Here is a 26,896-nt window from a genome sequence, read left to right as displayed (position 1 = left end):
AGCCAATACTGATTCTAATTTTAAGCATAAATTGGACCTAAAATAGACTTGAATTACCTCACTTTGCAGAAATATTAACTGTGTAAATTTGAGTTGTATATGTTAAATAATATATAGTTTTATTGGATAGTGATGAACACACTTTCCATAAGCTCTGAATATGTGTTTATAAAGTTTTAGGCCTTGGATTCAAGTTCAGCCTTGTACCGGGCTCATTAAAAGTTACCTGATCTCGTCACACCTGGACCGAGCAGAGGAGAGCCCTTGACCCATTTCCAGTCCTCACCCTTAGCTTAAGAAACTCATTGCTTCAAGTTTATTGCAGCCAGGTGTTTAGTGCACTTGAGTTTGGCATAATCATTGGGTTGGTCTCAGACAATTAAACAATGAGAAGATTAAGCTCAATTAATGACTAATGTCTAATGTCTCAGGCACTGTTATGTTCCTGCCTGAAGCGAAGGTACGGAGACGGCAGCAGGTGGCTGAGTTTAGCACAGCGATGGAGCATCCACTTAGCCAAGTTACAACTACCAAATGTGTGTGTGTGTGTGTGTGTGTGTGTGTGTGTGTGTGTGTGTGTGTGTGTGTGTGTGTGTGTGTATATTCATGGTTAACTATATTCGTGGGGTCCAAAAACCAGGAATACAGTATACTTGTAGGGTCCGGACAGCTTGTGGGGCCAAAATGCTGGACCCCACAACTTTAAAGGTTGTTTGAGGGTTAACGCTTGGTTTTAGGATTAGGGTTAGAATTAGGTTATGGTTAGGGTGAGGGTAAGGGTTAAGGTTAGGCATTTAGTTGTGATGGTTAAGGTTAGGGTAAGGGGCTAGGGAATGCATTATGTCAATGACGGGTCCCCACAAAGATAGTGACACGCACTATGTGTGTGTGTGTGTGTGTGTGTGTGTGTGTGTGTGTGTGTGTGTGTATGTGTGTGTGTGTGTGTGTGTGTGTGTGTGTGTCTGTGTGTCTGTGTGTGTCTGTGTGTCTGTGTATTTGTGTCTGCATTTCCATGAAAGTGTGCCAAAGCTTGTCTCTAATCACCAGGATTGTGCCACTTGTGTCCGCCATGACAGTGATAGTAATTGCAGGCGCAATTGGCTCCAGTGCTAATAGAAGTGTGATGAGCAGCCGGGCAGCCTTGGGACTGATCGCCTCTTCAGAAATGGACATCAGCAGACCTTTAATAAGACTCAGCAGTGCGTTTAAAAACAAACAAAAAAACAAGTAAATGCAGTTTTGATCTTATTTGCGATGAAAGCTCATCTGTAAGGAAAAGGTGGAGGAGGGGAAGGGGCTTCCAAGAAGACATAATAATGTATAAAGGGAGAGGGTCTATGTCTAATGCAAAAGAGTATTTATTTAAGATAGAATCAAAAGCTGATTTAGGAAGAGTGTATAATCTCAAAATGAATCACCCACGAAGTTGCAAACAACACTGTTCAACAGCTATTTCACTTTGGCTATTCTATTTTTTGGTTTTAAAGGACCATACTGCCCAAATGAGCTTCGCCCGTAGGCTGGGGTCACCAGAGACCAGAGAGAGTGAGGGACTAAGAGTAGAACAACTGAAAAGAAGCAGTTTATATCCTCTAGATTGGGCATCTAAGCAGGATGGCCCCTATCGTGTCTGGGAAGAAAATTCTAGGCTCGACCAAAAGTACCCTGCAGGATTATGTATCCCATGGGACCCTTATGAACCTCTCAGGATGCTTCTGGAGGAGCTGCAGGATGTGGTTGGGTAGAGGGACATCTGAGCTACTTTACTTAGCCTGCTGCCACAGTGAGCCAGATCAGGTTAAGTGATGAAAAGATGGAATGGAGGATGATTCCTGTGATTTTGTATCTTTTAGTCCATTAACTATGAATCATGTATAAGCTACAAGAAAAACAAAAAAAATCCCAAAGCACACGTGGTGAACTTGGAGGTAGCCATTTGCTTTCAATCATTTCAGTAGAACTCTAAAACATCAGTGTGTATACATTCACAATTTGGTTTGTTTGACTTTTGTTACTTTGGGTAGAGCTTTGAATCGTATCATGCAATCTTCCTCAGCAGATGGAGTCTTCCATTTCTGACTCCCAGATTAGATTTTTTGACGACGAACTTGGTGAATGCAATTATTGATTAATGCTATTTGGCTGTCAACTCTCAAATGGTGATGTTAGCTTCTTCTTTAAATGCTCTACAAAAGAATAGTATTCAAAGCAGTCTGTGTGCACAACTACATTGTTAAAAATACTTAATAGGTTATTTTTGCTGATATATGGTCTTTACATCACTGGTCCAGGAAATATTTCCACTGCTCAGTCTTTCCTCAGAGATTTTATATACACCATTTTCATGCTGCTCCAAAAATTCAATCAGTCCTAAACCCACAGGTTAACTCAGAAATGTCACACAATCTGTTATTACTGCAGTATTATCAATCAAAACGTCAAAAGGTTCAAGCTGTTTATAGACATTTTTTACAATCAATCCCAACTTTCTTTTTTACGACTGTTCTTTTCAAGGCTGTCTAAGCGGGGACGAGCCGTCCAGCCTCTTAATAACCCCCGGTGAGACAGCGTCAAGAGGATCAGCTGACCCACAAAAGGTTAAAAATCAGATTTTCTGCTCTCTTGTAAATGTAACCAGTGACTCATACCAGACTGCGTTCAAAGCTGGCTCCCACTTCCAAACATTTCTGGGCAAATGACCAATGCTATCAAAGAAAAAAAGCTTTGATTCCCATGGCATATTTATTGATCATAACACTGCCTTTTGATATGTGCTGCTAGAAGGGGAGCTCTCCCCAGAATATCAATGATGTCCCACTGACAGGCAGATAGAGTGGGAATATTATCAAGGACCTATTCATATTTCGTATTTTTCTATTGCAGCCTATTCTCTTCTGTTGTGTTCAATTCTGTTCTCACTTCTCCTCGCTCACCTTCTCTCCACTAATGTTTTGTGTGTAATCACAGAGCGTGCCACAGTAGGGCGAAGGCAGCCAGAGTTTGTAGGAAACATAAAAACCTAATTCTTTCTGTTCTTTTTTCAAAGGATTAAACACCTAAAGCAATTATCAAAAGACACAGCCTTTCTTCTTTACCTTCTGTGTGTTTCTTCTTTGCATTATCATTCTGGTCTTCCACAAATTATCATTTGTAACAATAGATGTAATATATGAAAACATACAGCCTTAGTAGAACCACATATGTGTGATATCAGACACTTTTATCAAATAAATCTTTCTAATGGGGTGAACTGACCTGCATCTCCTTCTCTGAGGATCACTTTGTAAGATTACTTACAAAAAATAAGTGAAATCTATATATCTTAAGGTACATTGTGTTTCATATAACTCTGCTAAGCTGTGGGAGTAGTTTTCTTTGCAGATGCTGAGAAATTAAAATTCCCATAATTTCCAGACTGACTACATGTTTGATTACAGCTGTAAAATTTTGGTTATGCTTCACCGCCACTTGACGCATCAAATCCATATTCACAGTACAGGCCAGCCTTCTACACATTATGGCCTTTTTTTTTAACAACAGTTGTTAATGCATGTATACAAACTAATAAGTCAGAGTAAAATGTGTTTATAAACTTAAAACAAAAATTGGAAGAAATTGTGAAAAATAACTAGCAATGCTTTATACTTTATATATTTGATCCCTCAGATTGTTTGGCTTCTTTTTTTGCCACCCTATTGGCATAGCTCCTGGGGATGGAAATGTCAGTCCACAACTTTAGTCTGGACTGAAATATCTTAACAACTATGTGATGGAATGCCATGAAATTTGGTACAAACGTTTATGGTCCCCAGAGGATAAAGAGTAATAACTTTGGTGAGCCCCATAACTTTTCCTCTCGCGCCACCAGAAAGTCAAGGTTTTTACTTAAGCCGTAAAATATATCTCAACATCTGCTTGATGGATTGCCACAATGTTTGGATAGACATTAATGGTTTCTAGAAAACAAGTCCTCTAGAATGACACACATTTGTGTTTTCTGATCTGATGCCACATCGGCAGCACATCATCATTCATCTGTGCCCTCCTAAACCATTACAAATCACTGTTGGGAAATAAATTTTGCTAATCCAAAAATGGTGAGTGTGAATGGAGCTGAGGCGGGCCGAATGAAGTCTACAGTCTCCTGTGAGGTCAGCCATCTGTCACTCAAAGTGGCACGCCCTTAATTATGCATCTCCTTTAAGCCATAATTTAAACGGCTGAGTTGTAAAAAACATTCACCCCCCCAAACAGTTGTTATGAAGAGGGAAATTAGCTATAGAAACCAAAATAGTAAGTTTGGACATGTTAACTTAGGGGTCCATGGAGATTGACCGGAGCCAGCGTCAAGTAATCATTCAAGGAACACTTCCATGTTGGCTTTATTTTTCAGCACAGGAGGTTGCCGCTTGTTTAAAATAAGTGCTTAGTTAAGGTTGGTTTGATTTTTGACAGGATCTCTGCTAAACTAATTCCCATCAACCTATACTATTTGTTAGATATACTTTGTGTTAAATGCTATTAGCAAATGTAAGTTTGCTAACATGCTAAACTAAGAGGAAAATGGTAATCAATCATCAACATGTTCATGAACTATTTGGGTTTTAGAATAATGGACTGTGGGACCAATGGCATGGCACCATCCAGAAACACCTACCTGACCCCAGGCCTTTAAATCAGTATTACTGTGATCAGCTGGTTATAAGAGCAAAACAGCTACTGGTTATCGCCACAAACATTTGAGTTTACAAATAATCAGGATGTGTGAAGGGCAACTTAGTTATTTGTTGTGATGAGCGATGCAAAGGGCACTCCAATGGGTCCATTACTGTTTTAAAGTGTCGTTTAAGATGTGAAAGAAATTGAATTTGTCTGCAGCCTTTCAGTGGTGTAGATTGTTGTTGTATGCATAGCCTATATATTTCTGCTTATAACAGCAACTGAGAAACTGCAGGGCATCTCCAAAATTTTAAATCAAATCTGTTACAGTTCACCAATTCAGTGCTGAACATGCTAGAAGTCATTGTATATTTTATTTGGGAATAGCCTTGGTATTTGGTGGTCTAACACAACATCAGTACTGTAGATGTGGGGGTTTAAGTTATGGTTAGGGGCAAAGTGATGCATTATGTCCTCACTGGGTCCTGAAGCCTACAAACCTGTGGGTGTGTTTGAGGTATGGAATAAGATCTGGGTAGTAACATCATTTGACATTTGGATCTAAGTGGCTCTCGTCAACATGAGGAAACTCTTATCTGATCCTTTCTTCATACACCTGCTTCCCCTTTTTTAAACTCTCCTCGTCTTTATCCAAGGATTTACTCTCCTGTATTTTTTCTTTCTCTAACCTCCTTGCCTCCTATTGCCCATCTTCTCGTTTCTTCCTCTATACTATACAGTCTCTTTTACTATTAGAGCGATGTGACAATTATACCATACTGGACCATATTGTTGTTAAACATCATCATATGTCAGCCACTGTACCTATTAACACCTATTATTATTATTTTATTAGTCTGGTTTTTGGTCATGTTGTGGTCTGGATGCTGTTTTAAAGGCTTGCCAGCTCTGAAAAGAAAGAAATTATCACCATACCTGAATACTTTTCATTGCTTTCAAGTCAGTGAAAAATATAGGTAAACCCAGAGGAATTGACCTCTAACCTGTCATATAATCCCTTTTCATCTCCCCCACTCTTCTCACACATGGATCAATAAATATCATTTGCAACAATCCTGTTTGCTGCACCTTACTTGGAGTACCAGATAAATGGTTTATCACATTTCCATCCTCACCAGAGGCACACAGCATCTATGAATGCTGAATCTAGTCCACCCTTAATTAGTCATTAAGGTGAGTGTCTGTATTTTTGTATACAGTATTTTGTCTTGCAATACCAGATTGCAAGCATTTTAAAACAATCGCCACACTTTTCCGAATGCGACTTCAGCAATGTGTGCTGTCCCCTCTCAATCTTTATTATATCCATCATTCTCTTTTACTCTATTTAACTCTAGTTTATTGAATTTTATTGAAGCAGGCAGCTGAGAAAATACCCATCTGACTTTAATGGCCTTGAGAGAAGCAAATTATCCTTAACAGTGATATAACTTTGTAATTTTATTATAATCTCGAATGAGGACTGGGGGAAGGGTTGGGGGTGCTACGACTTCAACACTCCCAGGATACTATATTTCCTGTCTTTCTTTTGCATCTCCTTCCCCTATTTCTTCCTCCCACACATACTTGTCCACCTTTTCGTTAAACTGGGAAGCTACAATTCTGAGTTTTTAACAGTAACAAAAGGTGTTCCACAGGTCTCAATTTTAGGTCCAGTTCTTTTCACCATCTATATCGATAATATAATCTCATCTTTGATAAAATGTCATGCCCATCTGTACATGGATGACACAGTGCTGTATTATGTTGCTGATTCTGTTCATCTGGCAATTGAAAACTTACACCGTTCTTTTAATATTCTGCAAGAGGCCCTTAAATAGTCTTGTACTAAATGCAGATAAAACAAAGTTTATGCTATTTTCCAGAGCCAGAGCTATAGATTATACTAACCTTAATATTTCCACTATGAACGGACTTACAATTGAGATAGTCACAGAATATAAATATCTCAGCATCTGAATTTATGAAAACCTCTCTTTCAAATTTCACATTGATAATCTTGTGTGCTGACTCAGGCAAAAAGTTGGCTATTTCTACAGAAATAAAAGCATATTTCCCATGTTTTGTAGGAAAAGGGTTGTTGAGGCAGTTTTCATGTTGGTCTTGGACTATGGTGATGTGATTTATAGACATCTTCAACTCTTAAATCTCTGGACTCAGTCTATCACTCTGCCTTGAGATTCATAATCGATCATGTCTATGGTACACATCATTGTATTTTATCTAAAAGTGTTAGGTGGTCTTCTCTCCAAGAGAGACATGCTACTCACTGGTATCTCTTTATCTATAAGGCTCTTGTTGGAAAACTACCACACTACCTTACAGAACTTCTCTGACTGTTACACAGAGGGACGTTATCAGACTCGCTCTGCTGACTGGCATTTGCTTCATGTTCCACGAGTTCGAACTTGGAAAAACTTTGCTTTTAACTTTAGTGCACCTGACTCCTGGAATAAATTACAACACTTTCTTAAAATCCACTCACTTGTGCCTTTTGCACAATTTAAAAGTCTGGTTTTAAACCTGCAAACTTCTACTTAATTGCATTAGATAATTGTACTTCCTTTTGCATCCTTATTATCCTAATTTATTTAACAAATAATTTTTCCAATTCAGATTTTTTTCTTATGATGGTATTGCTTCTTTTCTGTGTTGTTGTTTTGTTTTTTTCTATGTAATTTGTCTCAATGTCATTGTAAATGAGGGTCGCCCCTCAATGATTTCTCGAGTATAAATAATGGTTGAATGAATGAATTTTTCTCACCCCTGCATCCTTCCCTCCGTCTCACCAGCTCCTGTCTTCTCCTGTCTTCTCCTGTCTTCTTTCATATCTTGGCCTTTTCTCTCATTCTCTCCTTCTCTAAAGCCCCCCATCCTCCCCTCCCTCTTTTCTCTTACCTTCTTCGCCTCCTCTCACTGCTCCCCTTGCATTTCCTCTGTCTTCTTATACTATCCTCTAACCTTCCCTTCATCTTAACCTCCTCATTGCACCCCTCCCTCCCCCGCTTCCTCTCTCCCTCCCTCCTTCACCATCTCCCCTCTGTCCACCTCTTACCTCCCTCTCCTTCTTAACCATTTGACCATCAATCCTGTCTTCCACTCCTCCCCCCCTGAGGCTCCCACCTCCTCCTCCTCCTCCTCTGCCCTGCATGACGTGGGACCAGATCAAGGAACTGTGTTGCCGGGAGTAACAGGGATTGAGAACGACGCATTGGAATGCAACTCCAGCCGAGCCCCTGAGAACAGGAGGAGGAAGAAGAAGAGGAGGAGGAAGGGGAGACCGAGAGCAAGTATTTCCACTTTATCCCTGTGAAGTGTTTCTCCAAATTCTCTCTCTTATTTTCTCTGTTTCTAGTCTGATTCACCTCTTTTTGTTTTCTTCTTCATCTCTGGTCTTTGTGTGTGTCTCTGTATTCTCTGTGGACATTTTAGGCTTCTCTTCTTTTCTTTACTATCTCTACTTTCTTGTCTGACTTTGGGGCTTCTGTTTATTGGCTGTCGGTCAGGTTGTACACCCAGCCGTCTGTTTGTCTGGCTGCTCGCAGTGTAAATGCCAGTGAAAGAGACAGAGGGAGAGAGAGGGCAAACACATGGAGATGCAGATGGACACACACTGAAACACGCACACAAACACACACACACACACACACACACACACACACACACACACACACACACACAGTCACACATTCCCTCGCTCCACCGTGCCACCGTACACACTCTCTCTCTCTCTCTCTCTCTCTCTCTCTCTATCTCTATCTCTCGCTCTCTCTGTTTATCAGCAGAATGAAAGTGCTTTTTGGCGGTATTTGAATGAGACAGAAAAGAGCCTTAATCAGCCCTCTGCCCGGCTTTTATTAACACTGCGCATCACTGAGGCGACATAAGCCTTCCCTTCCTCACACCCTCTGTCCATCTCCACACACACACACACACACACACACACACACACACACACACACACACACACACACAAACACACACACACACACACACACACACACACAAGCAGAGAGGGGTCTCCTGCATGTTCAGGTATGATGATGCCCCCTCCTTGATTTTTTTCTCTCTCCCTTTTCTCTCATCCCTCTTTTTCGTTGGCTCCTCCTCACTCAGGGGTTTTTGTTACCTCACCCCATTCCTCCTCCACTCATTTTCTACCACATGTCCCTCCCTCCCCTCACTCCCTCTCTCTCGCTCTGTCTGTTTGCCGCTGAATGGACATACGCACAGATGCGTAAAGGGGCGATCAAACTCCACATATCCACCGGTGGCAGCGGCAGCATCACCGACCCCCTTCTCTTTAGACAAGAGGACCGAGCAGGAGACAAACTACTAGTCTGGACTATTGTTCAAGCCTCATGCAGAAGCGATCAGAAGCACAAGTCTGGAGCGGAGCCCACCTGTTTGAAGCCGGACCCTGTTTGCTCGGTTCACCTCAGGAGCTCCAGCAGCCCGGAGGACGCATGAAGCAGAGGGACACAGACAGAGGCGTAGGAGGACCCGGCTAGGTGTCCCGGCTCGGATGATGGATGCTCGCGTCTTCTTCATTTTTTTTCACGAGCTGCGGTTGCTCGTCTGTGGCGATCCAGAAATAGCAACAGCCTGTCTAGAGGTTGTGAGGAAGCGTCTGATGAGGTTTATTTGCGGTAGTTGTCATGTTTTCAGCGACGAATTTTCCGGTTTTGTATGATTTTTTGTTGTCTCTCTCGTCCCCTTTATTTTGAATTTCCAGCTTTAATGCCACTTAGTCTGCCGGGGTCGTACTAATTAGCGTCTTGATTGACAGCTCCGTAATTGGATTCATTTCATATCCGCTCCTTGAAGTGAATACCTAGGCTACTCTAGACTTCTAGGTTTTTTTGGTGGGGGGGGGGGTTGTTGTTTTAAGCAGTCACTTGCCAAATACTCAATCCTTTTCCAAGTCATTCCTGGAGCTATGAGGCCCAAGAATGAAAGAACAGGATATGTACTTCAGAGAGGGATTATTTTATATTTTACAAATTTATTGCACAAAACATAACCTTCCCTGCGGTCCCTCTTACTTAGTCTCTAATCAGTCTTAAGATCTACTTATTAGGTTCATGATTAAGGAATAGCCTATTCCAGAAACAAGTGCCCTTATGGGGCATAATGAGGAGGTTGTCAATTGCAAAGATGTGACTGACTCTTGATTAAAGGAAAACATGTTGGTTGTTCTGTGAAACGTAAAATTATCGCTCTCTCTGAAAGGTTTTTTAAAATTGTTTTTTACAAAAATGTGTTAATCTGGTTGAGTTTGCAGCATGGGGTTCCTATTCAAGAGGACAACAGGTGCCACAGAGCTCATTGGTGGAAGAGTTGACCTATCCTTTTAAAGAGCAAATTATTTAAATAGAGGGTTTTTTTTGTATTAAATCCTAACAGTTGGATTTACACTGATATGAAAACCCCAATTTAATTTTTAAGTCTTTGCAGCACAGGTGTGATCTTATCACAGGAAAAGAAAGTTAAGGTTGCGTTAAGACATTCAAATACTTTCATTCAAAATCATGTTTGAATTTAATTTATTAAATTTCCACATCACACAAAGATTAAAATATGTGTCAAAGGTATCTGGAGAGTATATATTTCAAAACAAAACAAAATTGGACCAAAACCAATTTGTAGATGTATACGTAGTTTGAACTGTATTTCCAATACTTGTTGCCAAGAAGAAAACTACAAATCAAAATATATTTCAAATGAACATATGTAAAAGCATTTTGGACACTCTTAGGATGTTTCTTTTGTTAGCATTTTTTTCTTTCTTTTCAAAGTTTAGACATCCATGAGGGGAACAGGTATGTGGATTATAGATTGCAACACTTGTATACTGTGCTAACAAAGTGTGTTATTTGTGCTAAGGGCAGGATAAGTGATGTACATATGGTTGAAATGAAGGTAGAGTATAATATGTGGTATGAAAAAGTAGGAATCAAAAAAGGAAAGACCTGTGCTGTAACCCAATATCCAAAAAGGGACTTTTTGTGGCCGCTCCATCTAAAACATGGTGGTGTGTGTGAAAGTTAATAAGTCAAGATTCTTGTACATTATATATCAGAGTGGTTCTGTCTGATCCTCATGAGCTAAGAGCTGCACAGTTGGAAATCCAGCTGCCTTGTAGACAACACTGTGGGGATAAAAAAAAGTGGATGTCACACCTGTTGCCACACCTCAACACTGGGCGCCATCCCTCATCCTTGATGAGGCTTCACATGCCCTCCCTCTGACTCACACTCTGTCGGTCTTCTGGTCACTCCGTAGACCAGTCCTTGGCCCACTATGATGCTGTATTCCCAGTATACAGGCCCCAGCTCTCTGTCTTCCTCTCTGTGTGTTGATGACCTTTGCCTGCTGTTATCCCATTTTCCAGTTTTGCAGCCACAGGATTTGTTTTTTTTCAATGTCTTTCCATCTATCATCTGACTGTGTGTGTGTGTGTGTGTGTGTGTGTGTGTGTGTGTGTGTGTGTGTGTGTGTGTGTGTGTGTGTCGTTGCTCTTAAAATCCAGCCTTCCCAATGCCCAGTGCGCTGTATGGCTTTTTATTCCTATCTGACTGTACTGATGGTTCATATAGGGATGGAAGCCATGCACCGCGCTGGGAGCACAGCGCACTGGACCATGGACTCATGCCTTGTCACCTCACATAAACACACACACACACACACACACACACACACACACACACTATATGTATAAGCACACTCTCAAGAGCCCACATGCTCACAGAAGGCAATAAATGCATGCACACATCCAGGAGACCTTGAAGCGAAAATCTGTCACACAGAAATATGGAGGCACACGCACTGCACACATAAACTTGCATTTATGTGTATGCATGCAGTAGGTATGCATATGTATGGTGCATACTTTACACATGCACACACTCGAGACAGAAATGGTCCCATCAGGCCCCTACTGCAGCGAGTCAGTCTGAAGCTGTCTGACTGTATCAGCTGACAGACGGCTCACTGAAGTGAAACACACACATCTGCTACAGAGTCCCAACATGATCGATACGGATCACAACAGAGCAGAATGAAAATAAAATTGAAGTGAAATGAACTAAATTGATTGAAGAGGCAGAACTCGTAGCAGTGGAATCACACAGACTCTTCGCAAAATAACAAGATATAGAATTCATTCAGTCATGGTCTTTTACCCACTTCATTCTTATTCAGGGTCCCAGTGGGATGAAGAGAGTATCCAGCATGCACTGGGTGGAAGACAGCGAAACTCCCAGGATATGGCTGACACACAGATAGACGACAAAAGCCACATTCTTATGCCTGGAGCCAGTGAATGAGAGAGAGTCTGAGGTCTTCCTGACATATTTGATGAAATGTGAATCAAACAGTTCCATAAAAAAAAAATATATCCATAATACTTTATTAACAGAACAGAATCACCTCAGTGAACAGGTTTGTCACAGTGTCAGAGGACACATTTTCAATGGGAAACATGGAAGCAAGTGAAACATTGCACTTTTACCTACAGATTTTCTTATAAGTAAAATAGAAACAAGACATAAATCTGTCACAGATGACCTGAAAAAGGTGGAAACTTACTACTCTACTTCTACTCAGCCTGGTGATTTTGCCTAATAGTTGTACAGAGTTGGCTAACGGTCTCATGTTTCTGTGCACACCCTAGAATCCATAAACCATCATACTAAAAAAATAAAATGTGCACACGGATCCATAAATTATGATTTTCTGAGAATTGCTTTATTTCAACACAATCTTCTAGGCACAGTAACTGCAGTAAAAAACGAGAGCATTCATATAACAAGAGAAAGTGACACAAATCACGGATTTATAAGAAATTAGATAAATTCATCAGTATTAAAGTCCTCATAAATTATATTCTGTCACTTTTATTAGAGTACAGTAAACCTATTACTGGTGGCATTGTTTTATGCAAAGTTTATATATTACACAGTACATTACACCATTTTTCAAAATCTGGTATGGCTCTTTAAGGCCAGCTGTCTTTAATATTGTGAATCTAGAGACTGGATTGTTCTCTTCTACTTTGGAACTCATCATGTAGCTTGCCTCTGGCTATATGCTTAAAATCTAAAAAAAAAAATAAATAAATAAATATAAAAAACTGACCCTATTGTTGCCAAACGGTTGTGTAGCCATGAATGTAGTTATAAATGTGTCAAACACTGTCGAAGCTCAAGATTACACTTTGGTGAAGAGCTGCAACAGAAACACATCAGCTGTGGCTTGTTTGCTGTTGAGCTTCATATATAGCACAACATCGCCCCTCAGTGTCCATAATGTGATATTACATTACTTAAATAAAAACATAATTTATATGTAAAGCTTCCCTTCAGTTCAGTTCAGTTAGCAGCAGGAATATGAATACATGTGTCAGCCTGAAAATGTAAGCATAAGCAGATACGGTTTAGAACCAAGTATAGATGATCTTTGGCAAAAGAAAAGATTTTTGAGGGTTTGGCTTGGTTCTTATATACTGTCTATGGGTTCGGCCGGTGCAACATTAGTCAAAGTCTCTTTATTAGTCTCCCTAAGGAGAAATTCGTTTTGGACACAGAGAGAAATTGCTGCAAGAGTAACAACAAAGACACACATCAAACACAGGGTTAAAAAAGTTAGAAAAACAAAAGTACATGAAACATCTAGGCTACACAAATAGCTGTGCAAATTACAAATTACCATTTTCTAAAGGCTGCTAGGAAAAAAATTAAATTAATTTATCCATTTATAAATATAAATATCCTTACAATCCATTGTAAAAAAAAAAAAATGCAGTAATTCTTTCATTCATATCCATACATACATTCAGTCACAAATTTACATTAATAAAATTCATGGTCATATGTTCATCGCTGCTCATTTATGAGCTTAACTGCGAGAGGAACAAATGAGTGCTTATTAGCGGCGAAGAAGAAGGAGCGGACGTGACGTCAGAGTCCTGCCTCCAAAACAACCGGAGTGTTATGAAAGCTGCAGAGTGAAATGTTGGATAACTGCTGTTTCCAAACCCTTACACAACACCGGGTGGACAGCTGAGGGGCTTCCGCCTGTCTAGTTTTGCCAAAAGACATTTAAATGTAAAGAAAATAGATTTTTATTTAGAAACGTTTGAGAAAAGACAGCATGGCAAAGCGGGGAGGGTGTGCAGAGACAGAGGCCTATACAAAGAAACTGAAGCAGGTGCTGAAGGCAAAGAGCAGCGGAGCTAAAGCGAGAACGAAGAAGAAAGATGCAGGTAGGAAATGTTAGGGCTGCTGCATCACTGTTCCACACACACACGTTTACATCCTCCCTGATTGCTGCAAATGATCTGTGTGAAGTTTGCATCCAAAAAATGAATGGGAAAACCACGTTTAGTTTGCTAGTTTATCTGTGTGTGAATAACTCAGATTGTAAAGTAAGGAGGGCAACTTTGCTTGTTCCAACAGTAAAGGGGTCTATGTAACGCTCAGTATATGCATAAAATGAAGTTTTTTTGTTGAGAAGAATACATATTTATCCTGTTAAATGCATCCTGTTTTATATGGTTGGAAAGTTATGAATTATAGCTGATTGTCAGTGCAGACTATCATGCATGAAATTGTTGTTGGTGATGTAGGTTCAGTGATGCAGATCAATGACTGTAACATCAGCTATAATAAACTATGATACTTTCCCAATATCATTATATAGTGTGATATGGGAAATACATATAAAAAAAAAAACGTGCATGTAAAAATGATAACAGACCCTTCACAAATGTAAAAGAAAAACTTCAATAACTATTTTAATGGATATTAAAGACAGAAGTGGCAGGAGCGGTTCTGGTATTCCTTTAACCACCGGTGCTCATGGAAAGGAATGCAATTCACAAAAAGGAAGTAGAATTATGACCAAAAAAGTCATAACAAATCAACCAACATTGAGTGCCTAGACTTGATTTTTTTTATGACTTTTTTTGGTCATAATTCTTCTTTTTTGTGAACTATTTTGTTGGTTTTTAACAACAGTTGGTTTGGAATCATTAATTTGGACAACAACATTTTGTGAAATGATAACATATATTATCACAATGTAATTCCACTGAATGTTGATCGACGATATTGAATTTCTGCCCAACCCTAGAGAGCGATGATTCACTGAATCTGTAGATAAATCAGAAATCGTCAAGGATCTTTAATGGTTAAAAACACATTTTCAGTGTTGTTTGATTTGTGTTTACACATGTGGCTGTTTTATTATTGTTGCCACCAAAAACACACTTTTCGAGCAACTGGAGTGCAGGTGCATGTACGGGTGATATGAATGGTTACTGGAGTGCAGGTGCATGTACGGGTGATATGAATGGTTACTGGAGTGGATCTGCTGGCCCAGATACACATCTGTGCTCCACTTTATCAAAACATGTTTTTGTAAGTAGGGGATCAGTGTGTGTACGTGTAAAGCATCTACCATATGCACCATACATATGCATACCTTTTGCATGCATGTGCATAAATACTTTTTTTTTAATATGCCAGCAGGTGTGTTTGCCTCTTAATCCATGTATTATTTGTTTCTCTGTCACAGTTTTAAATGCATTAGGCATTGCTGTACTTTATTCAGAAAATACACAGTTAGTGCAGTGGCAGCGTTATCTTAAATGTTCTCTTTGTAGAGTTTTTAAACAGAAGCATTATGGATACCAGGCTGTATTTACCAAAGACACATGAGATTATGGTTAGATGTTTGGTAGCTTGTGTTTCATCCCTTTTTATACCTTTCATGTTTTATGACAAGTAATTCATAAACTCTGACTATAATTACAATGAGCCTTTCTGTATAATGTAATATTAATATTTTTTAATATTTTTTGCAATGATTTTTAAAATCAATTCTCTTCCCAAAAATCTATATCTTATTTTTTTTTTTTTTTTACCAATGATTCACCTAAATATTTTCTGTTTACACGGGACCGCTGACGGCGACTACATCATATCCGTTTCCAACAAAACACAGACAGAAAGCAGAAAATGCAGAAAATTCATGTTATGTACTTCTTTACAAATTATATAAATTTCAAACTGACTGACATCATGACTGATGTGATTAATGTCATTATTCTTTTGAAATGCCTTGATATATTGTCTCTAAAAATGTATTATTCAGCTTTAGTTTTTGTTAAAGAAGGAAAAGAAATTGCAATACTACTATCGAATCGCAATACTTCTAGAATCGCAATAAATGAAAATCGCAGTACAAGTCAAATCGGTGATACCCATGTATCGTGAAAGAATTGAATCGGGACAAAAGCATATATTCCCAGCCCTAATAAAAAATGCATTTAAAAAAAAAAAAAATAGAATGCAGTGCAGGGGCTAATAGCGGCAAGACAGTCTATGATGGTGATCTTGTTTGTTAAGGGTGATCATACTTTGTTTTGCATTATTGTGGTTGAGATTCATTGATGCTATATACTGTATGACAGCTTTTAAATCACAAAGATTTTAACTATATAAAGAAAGAAAAAGTGAGAAGTAGAAAACCGAAAATCATACTGTATCCCTTTAATCTACTCCGTCTTAATCATTACTCAAACCCCGTAGCTTAAAACTATTTCTTTCTGTCTGTCCTTCCAGCTAATGGCCACACAGAGGAACAGGAGAAGCTCGAGAGGAAGGTCAAACCCAAACCACGGGGCTCCACAAAACGAGCATCAGGGAACACCTCATCCACCACATCCACAACTGCCCCAGCTGACAAAACCAGTAAATACTTCCAGTCTCCAGTGAAGGAGGAGGAGACGGAGAGTGAAGATGACTTTGACATGGTGAACTCAGCAGCACCTGCGGTTACGGTGAACGCCAAGAGAACAGAGAAAGAAGAAGAAGAGGAGGAGGAGGAGGAGGACAGTGAGGAAGACGAGGGTGATTGGGAGGAAGTGGAAGGTAAGTGAGGGATCAGCAGAAAACAGTGTTAGCTTGTTGTGTGTGATAAAACATTTCCAACACTTATATATACAAAGGTGAGAAAGGGTCATAGCATGTTGGAAAGAAAGTGGGGAACGGAAGTGACAAAATAATTGAGTTTGTCTGTGTTGATCAGAGCTTTCTGGGCCGCTGGGTCCAGTTGAACCACCAGAACCTGTCCTGCCCTCTCAGCCGCTTGAGATAGAGATCGAGACTCCAGAAATCAGGAAAAAGTAAGTGGACATTTTGTATGGTGTAAAAACAGTTGAAGTACAGTTTTGTTTTTAAACTGTGATCTGTTTTAGTTTAGGTAAAATCCCTCTCATCTTGAATACAGTTCCATGTAGCTTTAGCAAACATCTTCAATCTTTAAACGGAAATGTCCTTCAGTTAGAGCAAGTATTTTATAAGCTTTTATTTAGTCAGGCTTCTAAGATAAATTTTTTTCCATGTTCTGCCATAGAGTACCAGAACAACGTTTTCTTTTCTATGACCAGTTATTGCATTTTCAAGAGCGCCCATAAGGGGCTATATCATGAAAAACTCCCTTTTCCAGTGCTTGTGCACATACATCTGGAGTACCTACCAACCCACAAACTGTGAACTTAGACAACTTAGTCAGTTTTTTGTGGGCTGCCTAGATCAGAAAACATGGGATTCAACAAGCCATTCAGATTTGGCTCCCCTTCCTGTGTCACATGCAGGCTAATTAGAATATACGCCCCCAATCTGAAGGTGCAACTCATAACCCTAAATTGCCTCCTCGACCCTTCCACTTGAGTCCCTTCCTCGCGTCTTAGTCCCTCCCACCGAGGAGGTATGCGAGAGACGCGAGGAAATCATGGGAGGAGAGAGGAACCGAGCAAATGTGTTTTAGTGGGATGAGACGTCCTTTCCTCTGAAGCGTCACATGAATTCAGTCAGCTGTATGGGCGGAGTTAGCAACTCCTTCAGCTGCACGGCTTCCGGGAAGGCTGCTCCCGTGTATCCTCGCTCACGGCTCCTCGGTGATCCCTCCTTGATGCTCGCTCCTCGGGGCAGAAATAAGAGCTTTGAGATGGCCTTCACCGAGAAGGGACAGAACAACTTCCGGTTCCACCGAGGAGTCGAGGAGCTATCAAATAAGGGTTATGAGATGCACCTATAGTATCTCCACCCACAGCTTGAGAACTACCTTTGCAAAGGTGCACTGTCTATTTTTCAAAAAGCCAATCAGAGTAGACTGGGCTTTTCGGGAGTGGGCCTTAAAGAGGCAGGCACTAAAACGGAGCGTTTCAGACAGAGGGTGAATACAGGTATATTCAGACAGACAGTATGAGGAAAATAAAGTGATTTTGAACATTAAAGCATGTTAACATCTTCTGGTTGACCAAAAACCCAAATTATGAAGTATGAAGCTGAACATTTGCATAATATATCTTCTTTAATGTGGACTTACTCCATGTAAAACCGATTCTCTTTGTACTATTTTTAAGTCCTGAATTAGACTATTTCAGACCTGTGGGCACATTGCGTTTTCGTGGGATATTTAGTAAAGCCATTGCATTTTCAAATCTGATTACAAACATACAGTGTATGCATTTCCAACAGCTAACAGGTGCAAGTTTGTATATATTTATTTTAGATTAGTGTGTGAGTATACACTATGGAGAAACGTCTGTCTGTTTTACTCTAATAATCATAATTTCTCATTGGCCAGGCAAAAGAAGCAGGCAGAGTTTGAAATGTATCTGAGGCGGATGATGAACCGATACAAGAAGGACGTGCTGATAGACACACACAAGGTGAAAACACACTGATTGAACCCACGAGTTCTTCTTATCGCTATCTCCGAATCCTGTGTCTAATATGAAGTCGGCACAGTGGGATTTTGGTCATTGCAAACCTCTGATTGGTCTCTTAGGTCCACCTGATGTGCCTGATAGCCAGTGGGATGTTCCGCAGCCGCCTGTGCAGTGAACCAGACCTGCTGGCCATCACTCTGTCGCTGCTGCCCCCCCACTTCAGCATGGTCGCCAAGCAACGTATTGACCAAAACTACCTCTCTGGACTGCTTAAATGGTGTGTGCTTGTGAAATATGACATGTGTAGCGGTGCCTAAAGTTACTTTTAATGTCAGAATGTGTAAAACCGTGATACAGGTGTAATCACCACTGTATCACCTATTTCCATTTTCTTCTCTCCCTCTCTCTTCATTTTCAGGTTTAGAGCAACGTTCACCCTCAACCCCAGTCTTCCCTGTGAGGAGCGTCCGGACCCCCGGGCTCTGCTGGAGAGGCGGCTGGCCAGCTTGTCGCCCAGAAACCACCAGGAGATGACTCATGTTGGTATTTTGGCACGAGACTAGTCCAATTGATGAAATCAAATTCAGCCCTTGAGTGAACAAACAAAGGTAGAATAAACGATAAATAAAGTTCCTGTGTGTTTTGTGTTCCCTGCAGCTGTTCCTGTTGGTCCTGAGGTCTCTGCAGCTCTTCTGCCGATTGGTTCTTTCTTTGCAGCCGATTCCTCTCAAACCCCCATCAGCCAAGGTACGTCAATCTGTTATTGAGCCCTTTAGAGGATACTGATGTAATTACACTAACACTACAGCAGCCACACCTGATTAACATGACTGTTGTATTGCTCTGGCATAGCATACATATTTCCATTTTGAAATCTGTACACGTCTGACTCATACAGCATTATTTATCCATGGAAACAGAGGATCTCTAAGGCTCATTTGAATAGATTAACCTGAAAAAGATCATTTAAGTGTAGTGAATAAATGAACTTGCCAAATTGATCTATTCAAATTTATTGTGTACATTTTACTACAAAATCTATGCAATCATTAAATAGAAAAAAAGATGATTTACAAATGGTTTTATAATTTGATATGTTAGTCTGGTAATCCCTTTTGCAGTTGAAAAAATTGTTGATTTATATTTCTATTCTTTTAAAATAATTGAGCTACTCCACAATCTATCCACATACCTCCTTGTACCCCTGGCCTGGGAATCAGTGGTCTATACTTTTCAGAAGTTATGTCTGTTTAATCTTTGCATAGTTTTCACATACTATTGCCACTGCTATGTCTGTTCATTACAGACTTATATATTACAAAATATTAGGTAGTATTTGGTCTCCAGCTCTTCTACACATAAATATAAATATCTCTTTGTCCTTTTTCCAGGGCAAAGGGACTAGAACATCTACCGGTGCCCCAGGAAAAAGCAACACAAGCCAGCAAACGTCCAAGACCACCTCCCCTGAGCCAAAGGTCTCTACTGGCACCAAGAGACCAGCTGGAGGGGGGAAGATAAATGGAGACGGAGGAGGAAAGAAAGCAAAGACAAAAGACATAAAAGAGGAGACTGCGAAGGAAAAGGAGAAGGTTATAACATCAGGAGGGCAAAGGCCAAAGAACTCTAAACGCCGCAGCATCGCCTCAAAAGTCAGCTACAAGGAAGAAAGTGACAGTGAAGCAGAAAAAGAGGAGGAGGGGCTTAGTGATGAGGAGGACTTTCAGGCAACCAGTGAGGAAGACAGTGAGGATCCAGAGAGAGGGGCTAAATCCACCAAGGGGAAAAAGAAGAAGAGCAAAGCCAAAGTGACCAACGGCAAGAATACTGCAGCTCCGAAGAGAAGGAGTGGTGGAGGGAAAAAACAGGTAAAAGACGAGGAGGGCAAAGAGTGGGAGGCAGAGGAGGAAGATGATGAAGAAGAAGGAGAAGGAACGACAGGCAACAGAACAAAGCGAAGGAGTGGAAAAAAGAAGGACGGGCCTGGAGCGGACGAGTGGTTGGAGGTGTATCTGGAGAAAACTTCCTCCTGGCTTTGCGTAGATGTGGAACATGGTGTCGAGATGCCTCACCTCTGCTCCCAGAATGCAACAGCACCGGTGACGTACGTGGTGTCGGTGGACGGGGACGGCTTTGTGAAGGACCTGGGGAGGAAGTATGACCCCACCTGGTTGACATCGTCCAGGAAGAGACGGGTGGATGAAGATTGGTGGGAGGAAACGCTCGAGCCGTTTCTGGGACCTGAGGACGAGAGGGACAGAAAGGAGGACAAGGAGGTGAGACAAACAGACAGACAGGTCGACTGGACAGACCAGATATACCAATGATTTATTTTATACACATACAACCTTCTTCCATCTTTTTCTCATTTATAACTGTTTTAACTCTCCTTTTATACTTGCTGATACCACCCATCTTCTCGCTGTGTTTTCCCCATGTTGGCCACCCAGCTCCAGAACAAGCTGCTGAACAAACCCCTGCCGATCTCAATAGTGGAGTATAAGAACCACCCGCTCTACGCCTTAAAGAGACACCTTCTGAAATATGAAGCTATCTACCCTTCAACAGCCACTGTACTGGGATACTGCAGGGGAGAGCTGGTGTACTCCAGGTCAGTAGTAAAACAGTCAGCAGTGCAGTGCGACCTTATGTTGTTGAATTTGAAGGACACAACATATTTATACTCTGCAGCTCTCAGGATCCCATAGGACATTTGTACAATATCAGTTGTTTACAGGGTGTTCACACAAGCCTCTTACCGTCTGGAAATTTCATGTGGCCGCTTCTTATATACTAGGTATTTGCACACTTGGTCATCATTCGTGGTCATCAGTAGAGAGAGAGAGAGAGAGAGAGAGAGAGAGAGAGAGAGAGATCATAATAATTCTAGCAGTGGCCTTGATGAACAGTGGCAATTATAGTAACAAAAAAGATAATATAACTATGACTAGTAATAATAGTAGTAGCAGGGATACTCTATAAAAACCAGGAATACACTACGCTGTTTGTTTTGGGTAAGCAAACTGGACATGTTGTAAATCACAGGGTGTATATGGACACTGGCCGTTACTCTGGAAGACTGTAGTACATAATGTGTTGAACTGAAACGTGACCGCTCGCACTGTAAACTAGGGCATCATGGAAGTTGACCCAGTTTACCACTGGTATTTACACTTGGGTCCTGGTCATGAACGTGAAAATATTTTACTTTAAGAGTTGAGAAGAAGCACCTGAATGCTACATGAGTTTTGGTGTGCAAGAGGTAAGACTATCTCATTGTTTAAGGATCACAGTTTCAGTCTGAAGGACACATTTTCTTCGGCCGGGTGCGTTGAAAGATCAGCTGAATTGGGACACAGCTAATGACCACCTGCGTGTCTGAATTAATTGTGGCTGTGAGCATCAGTGTCCACCTGGTGGTGCTGTTTGATTAGTTAAACTGTGTGCTTTAAAATGTGCTTGAAGCTGTGGTTTTCACATGGTAATAGTGATCTGCTAGCAGTAAATTACATCTGCTGTTGACTGTTGGTGTTTGTTAGGCACTGTTCATACTTACTTACATATACAATTGCATTGGGCTCAATCCATGAATAAAATTCTCGAGGCAAATAAAAATAAATGATTTCTTATTATTCTTATCATGTTTAAATCGTCTTTCTCTTTAGGGATTGTGTACACACGCTCCACTCCAGAGACACTTGGCTCAAAGAGGCGCGGACTGTCAGGCTAGGAGAGGAGCCATATAAAGTGAGAGAGATTATTTTTCTCAAATTTGTTCTTCTTTTTTGTTTCTCTTCTTTTTTCTCCTCCATTCATCAATTCCCTTAATTCTGTTCCTCTCTAACTTAATCCCACTCTTGTCAAATCAGTCCAGTCTTTATTTGCATGATTCTTGACCAATGTTACCAACTAAGAGGAACAACAGTTAACCTCAAAATGAAAACTTGGTCACAATCTATTCATTTTAATATAAATCAACACTCCACTGATGTTCATACAACCACTCAACACACAGTTTTAACATAGTTAACCACCTTTCTTCCAATATAGATTCCCTCCTCATACTGAAGTGGATGAGGTCTGGTTGATTTGAGCTGTGAAAGTGACATATAATCACCTATGTCATTTGTAACCAAACAATTGAATTGAGAGCTCCAAAGAGCAAGTTTGTACCTTGCTGCGTAGCATATTATTCAGTTTCAAGAGAAAACATACTTGATTTCTACAGTGTAGACCAAAGTCACTGTAGTTTTAGACTAATTTTACTGAGATGTTAAAATGTTTTTTTAAAGCATGAAGAGTTATGCAAAACACATTTAACAAAGTTAAATGTGTGACTTTGCAAAGCTAAGTTCTTGTCAGTGACTTTGGGGAGCAATGATGCTATTACATCTCATTTTGTCTTAATTGGATCAATGAACTGATGGTAGGGACAAGTTTGCAGGCAGCAAGAGCCAGAACTGAGTGAGTCTGCATTTTAATATTTCAGCCAGTGGGCGCAGATTAGACACAATGCTAATGTTAACATGTACAGTGCTTTGCAGGAAAACAAAGACACAGCCAAGCATCTTATTATTTACATTTTTATAGACAGTACACTGACACAGACATGGTTTTGTGCTTGTAGTTGAATTTAAGTAGAATAACCTGTCTGTGGTGACACAGTAGGACATATTAAAGATTATTTTTTGGACATTTTTAGGCCTTTATTCAACAGGACAGCTGAAGACATGAAAGGGGGGAGAGAGGGGGAATGACATGCAGCAAAGGGTCGCAGGTCGGAGTCGAACCCGGGCCGCTGCGTCGAGGAGTAAACCTCTATATATGGGCGCCCGCTCTACCAACTGAGGTATCCGGGCGCCCACAGTAGGACATATAAGCTGTTTAGCCTCAACTGTGATTGAAACTGTGGTAGGACTCAAATTGCAGTGTTTGGTTGCTGTACGATTGAACTGAGTTGATAAAGAGACAATGTGTATAACCACGCCACTGTCTCTCAATCTTTCAGATGGTGAAGGGTTTCTCTAATCGTTCCCGTAAAGCCAGGATGGCTACTGAGCAGAAGGATGCGAATGACCTGGCTCTGTTTGGAAAATGGCAGACTGAAGAGTACCAGCCGCCTATAGCTGTGGATGGGAAGGTAACCATCTTTGTGGACTAGAATGATAACTGTGAGGAAATATGGTCACTGTAGCAGCAAATATTATTATACAGCAGATCAAATGGAACATACATTTAATAAACAACCAATAATTTTAGAAGAAAATGTGAAGTGCAGTATTGTTTAAATGTTGTCTGTGTCTTTTCCCTTCAGGTTCCCCGTAACGACTACGGTAACGTCTACCTGTTTAGGCCCTGTATGTTACCGGTGGGCTGTGTTCACCTCAAGCTACCCAACCTGCACCGCGTGGCAAGGAAGCTGAACATGGACGCAGCCCCTGCAGTCACGGGCTTCGACTTCCATGGAGGATACTCTCACGCTGTGTAAGACAACACTGAGAGACCTCGATGAGCAAGTCTTCATGTCATTAGTTTGTTTTGATTCACACAAATATTTTAAAAACTGCTGCACATGATCTGGTTTATTTATGTTTTGCTGTTAGGTCTGTTGCCTGCTCAGGAAAGTTTCTGCTTTTTCATTCTTTGTCTTTGTTCTCTTAGGTAAAACTACACTATTGTGTACATTTGCATAGTAAGATGTGAATATTTAAAATAATCAGTCACACACACCAAAGTCTGCACATTGTAATTGTTTACTCTTCTACTGAAAAAAGAAGATACAAAAATGCAGTTTTTATGAAAATGTGTTAAATGTAAGGGGACAAAATCTATACTTTCTTTGTGTGTGTGTTTGTTTCAGGACTGATGGTTACATTGTGTGTGAGGAGCATGAGGAGATTCTCAGAGCGGCCTGGGGGGAAGAACAACAGATTCAGAAACAGAAGGAGAAAGAGGTGTGTGAGACTGACTGATTGAGTAGAAGCTAATAACTTTCTGTGACCATGCAGTTATGATGTTTTTTTGCAGTTAAGTTGAGCACTTTAGTTATCAAGAACCAGCTTATTTTCAAGTTAAAGCAAATCCAGTTATTTAAAACCTGTTCAGCACCAAAACACCTCATCACCTTCTCTTCCACTTTCCAGAAAAAAGAAAAGAGGGTGATCTCCAACTGGACTTTGCTGGTTAAGGGGCTCCTGATCAGAGAAAGACTTAAACAGCGATACGGAAAGAAGAACCAGTGGCTGGGGGGCCTTGCTCACGGAGAGGAGACCGGCGGGCTTTCGTCAGATGAGGAAGTGGTTGAGGGTGGAAGTCCATTAGCTATGACAGCGTCTGAGACTCTGGCCATGTCCTGGCCCCAGAACAGACAAGCAGAGGAGGAAGGAGGGAGCATCAGCGGACTGAAGAAGAAGAAGACAACAAAACGAGAAAAGAGAGGACAGGAGAAACATTTGTTTCCATTTGAGAAAGTGTGATGTCAGATATCAGAAACTGCACTCGACTTTAGTTAAATCAAAGTTGATTACACTCTGCTCTCAAAGAAGCTGCTCCTGATATTTACTCTGGAAGATGTTCAAAAAGCAGGATAAAGTTTGCCCCAGGTGGAACAAATTTGGAATACATTTTTGCAAGTTTGGTCATCCCTGGAACATTTGGCTGTAACACGATAAGCAGGAGAGGAAAGAGAGGAAAAATGCTGGGTAGTGCGCTGCAGATCTGTTTCTTCCAGTGGTGATAATACATGCATTAAACCATTAGCTCATGTACTGTTAGGCTTTTATACGAGAGATTAGTAGAAATGTAGCACATGCCAGGGGGGGAAAAACACAGGTGAATATCAAATTCAGCAAGTTGACACATGTGCTTTTGTGCAGAAAAGTGTTATCAAGTTGCCTCGGAGAAAACAAACGGCATGAAAGGAGGAGCAGGAAAATGTCCACACAACATTATACACTCAGTCCTCTTGCAAGTATTCAGTGGGTGTGCTCCAAAACTTGATGTGCTAGTTTGAGCCCGGTGGGTATGGTTTCCCTCTCAGTTCAGCACACAAAATGGCATATACAGCTTATGCCGACTTGAATTGATGTCTTGGGTAGCAATTAAACACAATACCCATGTACCAACAACACTACAAACAATGCAGGCAAATTAACATATTTTTTGGAGTGGCTCCACTACCTGCTACTGTTTTCATTTCATCTCATTCCATATAAGCATGTTTCCCCAACCTTGCCACCACGTGACGACCAACTGGACCACAGCCATTGTTACTGGCTGGACTGTACACTATGTAAGCTGACACAATGAAAACAGAAACTTATACTGTTATTATTACGTGAAAACTGTATCTCCTGGTTATCACATTTTCAGGAACTAGCACAAACAGCCATGTTTTTGTAGCTCTGCTACTCTGCACTCTTGAGTGGATGTCACTGTTTTTGGGTTGTAGCATCCACTTATCTGACAGACAGACAGATGCACACAAGGACCATGTAACCCTTCCCTTTAGGTTTAAACTAAAACTGAAGTTAAGAAGTTGTTGAATGATTCCTTAGTCATGATTTCTCACAAATACTGTACTTCCTCTTTTTCTCTCATTCCTTGTTAGGCTGCTACATCCCTGGAGGTTCATTTGTTCCTGCTGTATTCTCTATCCCTCACATTCAGCCTCTTACTCATCTCTTTCACACTTTTGTCACTGTTTCACACCTTGTGTCTCTATACGTGTTTGTACACAGCAGATGATGGCTGTATTTAAAGTTGTAAACAGTTTTTGTATGGAAAGTATTTTTCTAAGAAATGTTGAAATATCAGTTAAAAGCAAACAACCCAAATTAATGCTGTAGTAATACATTTTGTTATCCATGTTTGCTTTTGTTACATATACATATGTGTTATATATATATATATATATACTGTATGTGTGTGTGTGTGTGTATGTGTGTGTATATATATATATATATATATATATATATATATACTACTACTTTATTGTCCCCTAGGGGAAATTTGTCATGGACTTAAGAGTGCGTAGTGCATAGTAGTAGCTGCCATTACAGACAAAAAATAAATAAAATAAAATAAAATACAGAACACAGAGTTATTGCACACTTCTCAGGCCTACAATTACAAATTGTACAAATCTATTTAAAATTTGGATTTAAACTTGGAGACTGGTACAAAGGAATATTTAAAACGGTTCAATTTAGTTTTAGGGATTCTGTACGTGTGTGTGTGTATATATATATGTGTGTATATATATATATGTGTGTGTGTGTATATATATATATATATATATATATATATATATATATATATATATATATATATATATATATATGTATATATATATATATATATATATATATATATATATATATATATATATTAAAAACCCAATTAACTTTAAATCATCAAGTCTAGCATAAACAAATATTGACTAATTACAATGGCCATGAGACTAAAAATTAAATT

The 26,896-nt window shown here is 40.2% G+C and overlaps 1 protein-coding gene across 3 annotated transcripts; it reads left to right on the top strand.

The window, feature by feature from the left end:
* The first annotated feature begins 13,613 nt into the window (after positions 1-13,613).
* Positions 13,614-26,320, top strand: xpc (xeroderma pigmentosum, complementation group C). Of its 3 annotated transcripts, XR_004102772.2 has the most exons (15): positions 13,614-13,945; positions 16,308-16,616; positions 16,774-16,870; positions 18,337-18,421; positions 18,541-18,698; positions 18,840-18,960; positions 19,079-19,168; positions 19,813-20,697; positions 20,872-21,032; positions 22,087-22,168; positions 23,430-23,561; positions 23,736-23,905; positions 24,282-24,375; positions 24,565-25,712; positions 26,031-26,320. XR_004102772.2 is itself a non-coding variant. In XM_031286500.2 (14 exons), exons 1-14 carry the CDS (start codon positions 13,834-13,836, stop codon positions 24,895-24,897), a joined length of 2,829 nt encoding a protein of 942 aa, XP_031142360.1. In that variant the 5' UTR covers positions 13,614-13,833; the 3' UTR covers positions 24,898-26,320. The 3 variants fall into 3 exon arrangements, 2 of the variants coding, with proteins under 2 accessions (XP_031142360.1, XP_031142361.1); XM_031286500.2 differs by having other exon boundaries at positions 24,565-26,320; XM_031286501.1 differs by lacking the exons at positions 24,565-25,712; positions 26,031-26,320 and adding an exon at positions 24,083-24,113.
* Positions 26,321-26,896: the final 576 nt, after the last annotated feature.

Source organism: Sander lucioperca, chromosome 12, assembly GCF_008315115.2.
Source record: "Sander lucioperca isolate FBNREF2018 chromosome 12, SLUC_FBN_1.2, whole genome shotgun sequence".
Lineage (NCBI taxonomy): Eukaryota > Metazoa > Chordata > Actinopteri > Perciformes > Percidae > Sander > Sander lucioperca.
Note: the sequence above shows the minus strand (reverse complement) of the source record. Positions and strands in the feature narration are given on the sequence as shown.

Coding starts and splice junctions, on each gene's coding strand:
- xpc (XM_031286500.2), top strand. CDS start 13,834: ATGGCAAAGCGGGGAGGGTGTGCAGAGACAGAGGCCTATACAAAGAAA. Junction 20,698..20,871: donor ACAGAAAGGAGGACAAGGAG/GTGAGACAAACA, acceptor TTGGCCACCCAG/CTCCAGAACAAGCTGCTGAA. Junction 23,562..23,735: donor CTATAGCTGTGGATGGGAAG/GTAACCATCTTT, acceptor TTTTCCCTTCAG/GTTCCCCGTAACGACTACGG.